General features: G+C 36.3%; 1 protein-coding gene across 1 annotated transcript; it reads right to left on the bottom strand.

Moving 5' to 3' along the window:
* Positions 1–685: 685 nt before the first annotated feature.
* Positions 686–1155, bottom strand: LOC141298868 (L antigen family member 3-like). The gene is made up of 2 exons (XM_073829189.1): positions 1054–1155; positions 686–827 (listed from the first exon to the last, which is right to left on the bottom strand). The coding sequence occupies exons 1-2, from the start codon at positions 1098–1100 to the stop codon at positions 695–697; spliced, it is 180 nt and encodes a 59-aa protein (XP_073685290.1). The 5' UTR covers positions 1101–1155; the 3' UTR covers positions 686–694.
* Between the last annotated feature and the right edge of the window lie 8049 nt (positions 1156–9204).

Here is a 9204-nt window from a genome sequence, read left to right on the forward strand (position 1 = left end):
ATAGAGTCATCTGATGAATAGATAGATCCAAATATCAACATTTATCTGAAATAAAAAGCTTTGTAACATTATACACTATACCATCCAAAAACCATTTTATTTTTGTAAAGAAATTATAGAAATTAACACTTTTATTTAGCAAGGATGTTTTAAATTGGTCAAAAGTGATGATAAAGACAATTATAATGCTACAAAAGATTTCTATTTCAGATAAATGCTGTTCTTCTGAACTTTCTATTCATCAAAGAAACCTGAAAAGATTCAACTCGACTGTTTTTTTTGGCAAACATAATAATAAAAAGCAGCAACTCAGAATATTATAATGATTTCTAAAGCACCATGTGACTGGAGTAATGACGCTTAAAATTCAGCTTTGAAATCACACATTTTAAAAATATATTCAAATAGAACACAGCTATTTTAAAAAGTAAAAATATTTTTAAAAATATATACTGTTTTTGCTGTACTTTGAATCAAATAAATGCAGGCTTGGTGAGCAGAGGAGACTTCAAACTTCAAACAGACTTCAAAATCTTACTGTTCAAAAACTTTTGACTGGTGGTGTACATGAGATGGTATTTGGGGGGGAAATAGGTAATTAGACCAGTGTGGCAAAGTATGTCGACCTAAATATAAATTAGGACAACTATTTTAAACGCTAGACTTCATTAGGCGATCGTTCATGTGCTTTAACTCACACAGACAGTGTTTGTCCTGAAACATCCAGGTTTTTAGTGATTCCTCCTTTCCTGGGTTCGGGATCAGGAGATAAAGACTGCAGAGCGATGGTTGCCTCTCTCTCAGATGGGAAAGGCACCTTTAAGAAGCTGTCGTTTTGTTAAAGTTAAAGAAAATAAGATTTGGAAAAACATGCTTCTCTATTTCTCATTCATTTACCGATCTACAGGCTGCACATGTCTGTCTGTGAGCAAACCCCGCCCGTGCAAACAGGTAAGAGTTAAACATTTGTTATAAATCCTACGATACAAACGTAGAATTCAGTTGTGTCGTGATGAATTATTTTGACATTTAGGAACAGCAGTAAAAGGATACAATTCAAGTTTTTTATCCGAACCGTTTTCGCTCATGCAAGCTGCCATGTTGACATGTTTTGTTAGGCTTCAGATTGAAAGCGGCATTTTCGTCATGTTTTGGTCAATCGGAAACCTTATTTTCATTAAATAACTTTCGACAAAGTTCGATTTAGATCCAATCTGACCCTGGACTACAAAAACAGTCATAAGGGTCCATTTTTTTAAAAAAAATGAGACTTTACATCATTTGAAAGCTGAATAAATTTTCATCATTTGAAAGCTTTCTATTGATGTACGGTTTGTTAAAATAGGACAATATTTGAATATCTGGAATCTGAAGGTACAAAAAAAATAAAATATTGAGAAAATCAGCTTTAAAGTTGCAAATGAAGTCCTTAGCAATGCATACTACTAAGCAAAAATTAAGTTTTGATATACCTATAGTAGGAAATATTTTCATAGAACATGAACTTTACATAATATCCTAATGGTTTTTGGGCATAAACGAAAAATCGATCATTTTGACCCATACAATGTACTGTTGGCTGTTGCTACAAATAAACTCGTGCTACTTACGACTGGTTCTGTGGTCCAGGGTCACAAATGTGTAATGTTTTCTTATATTAAAATTAAATGTTATGTTTAGTGATGTATGCTTGGTTTAGATTATCATAGTTAAAAATGTAATTCGTATTTTTACGATGACTTTCCATATTATAAATTGTTTGGGACAACAGTAAATCAATAAAATGTATACAAAAATACAGTAGTAAAACTAGCAAAATCGATAATTTTGACCCATACAATGTACTGTTGGCTGTTGCTACAAATAAACTCGTGCTACTTACGACTGGTTCTGTGGTCCAGGGTCACAAATGTGTAATGTTTTCTTATATTAAAATTAAATGTTATGTTTAGTGATGTATGCTTGGTTTAGATTATCATAGTTAAAAATGTAATTCGTATTTTTACGATGACTTTCCATATTATAAATTGTTTGGGACAACAGTAAATCAATAAAATGTATACAAAAATACAGTAGTAAAACTAGCAAACTTAATTAAGTGATGAACATTTAAATAAATGTTATATTATTTTGTTTTATTATAAGTAATTGTAATAATTACAACTAATATTATGAAATTATAATTTAAATTTATTTAATTTAAATGCCTGAATTTATCAATTTAAGGGGGGGGGGGGGGGGGTCCAAAGCTGTTTCATGCATGTTAAATTATTTACACTGTTATAGAGTTGATTCTAATGCTAAACATGGCCAAAGTTTCAAAAAACCTTTTCTGTTCCAAATAGGGCTGGGTATTGTGACCAATTCGGCGATTCTATTTGATTCTTATTTTTTTTGTTTCGATTCGATTCGATTTCGATTCGATTCGATTTCGATTCGATTAGCTATCAATATTTCATTTAAAATGTTAGTTTTGCAGACATGGGATCCATATTTTGATATAAATGCTGGTAACTGAAACTCTCCTACTTAAGTTTATTACTGAAATACACATCTACATTAACAATAGGGTGCACACAGTTATTAATTTTAAACAACTTTTATTTTAAATGAACACACAAGAAGTCATAAATACGTGCATCCATTGTACACCATGTAAACAAACTGCAAAATGCACATTACTGTAAAAAAAATATAAAAAAGACTGTAAATGTGCAACAGTGAAATCTATTAAGAAATTCAAAACGTTCAAAACAGGCCAATCATAATACAAAACATTCTAACTGTCCATAAAACTAACAGTTCTTAACTACAGCCTAATCATTTTTGATCACCAGATTTTGCAAAAAAAGCAGCTGATGGTGACACCTTCAGGACGAGAGGTGAATATTCATATCCTCTTACGTGAAGCTGAAGCACGCGCATTAAGAATCGATTCGGGGATTTCCTGAATCGATATCGTTGCGTTAAATTGAAGATCGATTAAAATCGGAGAATCGATATTTTTTACCCAGCCCTAGTTCCAAATACACACTTCCGGATTTCTTACAAGTTTCGGATTTTTTCTTGATCATGGCTCTTCATGACGTCCTAAAGGGCATAGAGACAGAACGCATTTAGGCCACGCCCACATCGTAGGGGAAAACAATCCAACGATCTCCATTGACTTTGTATTGCAGGAAGCGGACTCCTTATTTCTGCCTTATAACAAAAAAAAAACCGAACAATGTCTAAAAGCTGCTATTTGACAAGATGTACAGTAAACAGGCTAAAAAACACAGAACTGACTATTATACGCTGTCGACCCAAAAAACGAGTTTAAGGGCACAAATAGTTGTAGATGTCATGGTTTTTCACGTTGGGCAATTCAGTTGGATCATTTCTCCAACAAAAGGAAGGTGAGGAAAAGAACCACTGACATAGAATAAAATTTAGTTTCTAAATATATCTCCTCCTTTCATGGTGGTGAAATAATGACATGGTTAAAAATAATGAATGTTTACTGTCACAGTTAAATTTCCCTCCAGTGGGCGTAGTTCTAAGAGTAATATGACATGTTGTGCTCTACTTTTGTGTCCTTAAATGCTCGTTTTTTACGTCGACATCTTATAAAAACGAAGTTCTGTGTTTTTTAGCTTGTTTACGGTTCAACTTGTCACATCGCAACTTTTATACATTGTTCTGATTTTTGTTATAAGTCAGAAATGACAAGGAGGCAGCTTCCCACAATACAAAGTCAATGAAGAGCGTTGGATTGTTTTTCCAACGGTGGGCGTGGTTTTCAGATTATGACGCGTGTCGCTCTAGGCGTTTCTCAATGTCAAGGAAGGATCCTCGGAAGCCAGAATTTCGAGGATGCTACGTCATCGTCATCCGTCGAAGGACTGTTCCAATGTCGAGGATCCTCGGAATTTCAACCAAGGACTGTGTCCTTCATTCGAAAAATATCCCATACACAGGAAAGGATGCATAAGTGTAGCCTTCGCGCTCTTCGCGCTCTAAAATCACCCACAATCCTATGCGCGCAGCTTTGCTATCTTGTTCAAAAATACAAATGTCGGACGTTAGCGGAGTCATGAAGGGAATGAAGGGATCATTCTGCTCAATAGGGTAAAAATGGTGTAGTTGGGGAAATTAAAAATAAACTTGTTTGTGAGATAGGATAAGTCTTTAACAAATAGTTGTTAAATTATAAATATTTTTAAATATCAAATATTATTACAATGGCTTGGTTGAATTCCGGTGTGTTATTTATAGATAACAGACAACCGCGAAGTAAACGGCACACGGTTGCCATGAAAAACAGAGGGTTGCTATGGACGCAGTTTTGTTCACTCAGGCAATATAATCGTTTTTAAATCAATAAACTCCTTTTTAATCATATTGATTTTTTGACTGTCAAGTGTGTTTAAACAGTGCAGGGTCAATTTGACGAAATGGATGTAATTATTTTTAAATGAATGATAAGAGCGGACCTTTCACTGAGGTAATGACGCAATAACGTGCACTTGCTAGCCTGTTCCATTTATGTGTTCTCCGAATGCTTAAGAGGAGCCTCGCCTAGCCTCTGAAGGAAGTGACTTGGAAGGACCAGTCCTGCCAAGGACGTATCCTTGACATTGAGAAACACCTTCTGTCTCTATTTCTCCCGGAAGAGCGCGCCCGCGCACACATAGACCAGAACTAACAACAGCGTGCGCATCAACACGCTTCCTTCGGCTGCGCTGGACCCACTCGGGAAGAACGTCTCTAAAAAAGTGTGGTTTTGGTTGTAAGGCAAATATAACATTGCTCACTATCCCGAAGAATCCAGCGTTACGTGAACAGTGGGTGCAGTTTATTTTCCGGGGCAGAATAGAGATTTGCAGGTGTGTTTGTTGACGAACGTTTTATAAACAAGGCCCAGTTTGACGCTGGATTTGCACGTCGTTTTATACTGAAAGATGGAGTGGTCCCAGCTATAAAAAAAAAAATCCCGGTCATGATTCAGAACTGTTGATGGTAAGTGAAACGGCATCAAATGTCTGTTTTGGTAGCAATCAGTGCTCACTGCTCGTCAATCTTTAGCTCCCCCCACGGCGCTCGGCTGTTTTCGGAGAGAATCATAAAGCTGTATCTTTCTTTTGTAAGTATGATACAACTAAAGACTTTTTGGAGATATGAAGGATGGAGTACTACTCTATAGGTACTCAAGATTAACATGAGATTGGGTGAAAGTGTATTATGCCTACTGTAAAGCTGCACTGCATAACTTTTGGAGCTCTGGCAATTAATAAACAAAAATGCCTGCGTCTTGCGGAAGAACATTGTAGCTGAAGCTGTCTATGAGGAGTCACGCAGGTACTGGGCTACTCCGCAGTCTAAAATAGTCCGAATATAAAACGTATTATAGATGTATCGTAGTGATTCAGGATAATGGATTCATGATGTACTCACTTATTATGTACATTTTGTAAATTATGAACATAAGAAAGTTACGGGCTGCAGCTTTAAATTAATCATTCGAACGAACCGATTCACTCAAATGAATGAGAAGCCCCTGTCTGCAGCCTGCAGATCGAGGCGGGGCTGAATCTGGGGCGGGGCTGCACGTGTCGCCCCGCCCACATGCCTTCTCATTGGTTGTAGGTAAATGAATAATGTCGAGATAACGTAACTCGCACAACTCATCTCATTGGTGGCAAAGTAATGACGTTGAAAACATTATGAAGTTAAGGGAAATGAAATAGCAGACAAAATAGCAAAGGAAGTTACTAAAAATAATCAAATTGATTTTACAGTTGTTATTATTAGAGGAACAAATTATTATTAAAAATAAATTAAAGAAACAATGGCAACAACAATGGGAAGTAAATAGTAAAGGACGATGGTTTCATAAGATTCAAAGGAGAGTGGGAGAGATAAGGTGTACAGGGAGGAATAGGTGAGAAGAGACAATAGGTGCGTTCGAGATGCACTACACTAGCCTGCCGCCGGCTGGCGAGAGCAGCCGCTTGCAGTCGGGGGAGGAGTAAAGAGACGGCAGTCAAGTCGGACACTTATAGAGGATGAAACTGTATTCCAAACATACAAAAAAAAAAGGAATAAAGAAAAAGAAGAAATGAAACTACATAAGATAAATAAATAAAAGAAAAAAGTTACCCTATCATTTATTCTATAGGCTACAACCTTTTTGCTTTTTTGTTGATCATATCAACTATGTGAGTTACTTTAATGTAATGCAATATGACGTTTATTATTTGTATCTTGGTTTTGTAGTTAGCTATAGGACATTTTTCAATTTTTATAAGCAGTTTATTCAGTGTAGTGAAGCCTCTCACAACATCCATTAAAAAACGGCCTCTGGTTGACCAGTTGTTGTTTTGTTTTTTTTACTTTAACTCTTATACAATAAGAATATACAGGGGTTGGACAATGAAACTGAAACACTGGCCAATATAATGTTGGAGGTTTCATGGCTATATTTTTGCAGCCTGGTGGCCAATCTTCACTGATTGCACATTCCACCAGTAAGAACAGGTGTGAACGTTGACTATGTGCACCCAATGGTTCAGACATTGTACTCTGAAGGTGGTACCATGTATCAGGATGATAATGCACCAGTACACACAGCAAGACAGGTGACGGAGTGGTCTGATGAACAAGAAAAGTGAAGTTGGACATCTCCCATGGCATGCATAGTCACCAGATCTGAATATTATTGTGCCACTTTGGGGTGTTTTGGAGGAGCGAGTCAGATAACATTTTCCTACACCAGAATCATATAGTGACCTGACCCCTGATCTGCAAGAGGAGAATGGCTCAAAATGCCTTTGGCAGCTGTGCAGGACTTGTATATGACAATTCCAAAGACGAAATGCTCTATTGGCCAAAAAAAGGAGGCCCAACACTATACTAACTGTGGTCTAAAACCAGGTGTTTCAGTTTCATTGTCCAACCCCTGTATATTTACCATATCGCCTAATCTTCATTTTCATCAATAATGTTTTGTTTGAATATCAGATATTCGATATAAAGATTGATTACATACATGAACTTTTTTAAGAAAAACACGCAGCACACGTCGTGCTTGTCGTCACATAATCTGACCAATGAGAATAAAGTGTGTCGTCATCAAGGCTTTCGCAGTCGGTTTTAAGCAGCTGCAGCGCCTGACCTCTGCGACTGCTCTCGTTTTGCTCTCACGTTACTTTGATGGCACACGTGATCGAAAGGCGGCTGCAGCGCCGATCAAAGTCGGACAAATGATCTTACCAGAATGCATTGTTTTGTAAGGCGGCAGCCGATTTCTTTCGGCGCCGCATGAAGTCGAACGCACCTAATAATATCAAGGCTTCGGTTTGGACACATGGGATTAAATGAAACATTACTGAAAATAGGTAAACATGGCACAGGGAAATGTGAATATTACAGGCATGAAGAAACAGTGGAACACGTCATATTAGAGTGCAGGAAATATGAAAATGAAAGAAGACAATTGACCTTATGCACGGAGCGTAAAATGGAATTACCCATATAACCAAAAGATGGCAGCAGAGGATTATTTATTATGCAGCTGCCTTTTAAACTCCCTATATTTTTCAAGACGCCTTGTTTTTCGATTTATTATAAAATTACTAGTATAATAAATTGTAGTACTTTTACCGTCCTTAAGTAGATAGTATAGGAAGTGCAGAAAATCATTAAACTCACACACAAACAGCCTATAAGGGTGAATTATTTAAATACTAATATATAGTTCACTACAAATACATTAAATAATTATGGCATAATAATTAAATAATGCACTCAATATGAATCGATAGGAATATTAAATATTTTATAAAATTTAATAAAATCTTTTAAGTTTTATCTTGAACTCTAAAATCTATTGATCTTTATATTAACCATACTTGTTCCCGCTGTAGTTTTGTTACTCTGAATTTAGTTTGAATCATTTAAGCTCTTTTTTGCCATCAGCTTGTCAGATGTTTGGTCCAGTTATTACTGTCAATCATAGCAATGAATCGCGCATATTTAGCCGAATTACTCTATTTTTCTAAACTGGCATTTGTCATTCTTCAAACGGTATACATGGACGATTGGTCCTCTTAGACAAACAAAACTTTTCTTCGATTGTGAGTGGATTATGTAGAGAAAACGAACAAAGTACGCTCATATTACGGCACAGTACAGTTGACCAGAAATGAATTAGCTGGCTTGACTAAACAAGGAAGTAATCCGATATGGTAAATTAATAGCGAAATTAGAAGAAATGAAAATGTGTTTCAATTTAGTAGATATAACGTTACTTCGGGAAGGGTCAACAGATGGTTATAGGCTGTTATTTCAATTTCTTACAGAAATTAATGTATTCGAGCACAGAGGACCCAGACTGCTGTTTCGCGTGTCACTTATAGATCGGGAGTGAGAATCAGAAATAACTGTGAACATTATTATCTTAAATAAATAACGGTGAAATTCATTTATGTGTCGTCATAATTCATTCATGTGTCATAAATGTTTGTATTTATAAACAACTCTGTTTAACAACCCTTTTCTATTCATTAATTTAATAACATAAGGATAGTGGACACTCTTGCTGAGAATTTTCCACATTTATGTATCTTATTAACAATTAAGACAATAATTAAAAAAGCTGTAAATAAACACCACTGGTTAACATCGCATAACATTGTAAATATATGTAACCTTGGACCACAAACCAGTCATAAGCGTACGTTTTTAAAAAACTTAATTGAGATTTGTACACATCTGAAAGCTGAATAAATAAGCAAAGGATTCAGCGTTTATATAAAACGTATAATTCATAAGTATAGTTTCCGACTGCATTTTCTGTTTATCGTGGCAGCGACGTCAATCCATTTCACTAACCAATGAGATGAGTTGTAGGAGGGATGTTGCGCCGACGTCATTAATTTACCTACAACCAATGATAAGGCATGTGGGCGGGGCGACACGTGCAGCCCCACCCCAGATTCAGCCCCGCCTCGATCTGGATCTGCAGGCTGCAAACAGGTGCACTTGAAATGAGTCCGACTTCCGATTGTTTCATACAAGAGCGAGTAAACGCTGAGAACGTGCAAATTCCTTTGGAAAAAACACAGCTTTATGTCGATAAAAGAAGCTCATTATTGGAAAAGGTGCATGGCCGAGCTAATGTCACTCGTGTCATAGTAACATTATTCGTAGCGTGGCTAATTT

This window comes from Garra rufa, chromosome 23 (genome assembly GCF_049309525.1).
Source record: "Garra rufa chromosome 23, GarRuf1.0, whole genome shotgun sequence".
Taxonomy (NCBI): domain Eukaryota; kingdom Metazoa; phylum Chordata; class Actinopteri; order Cypriniformes; family Cyprinidae; genus Garra; species Garra rufa.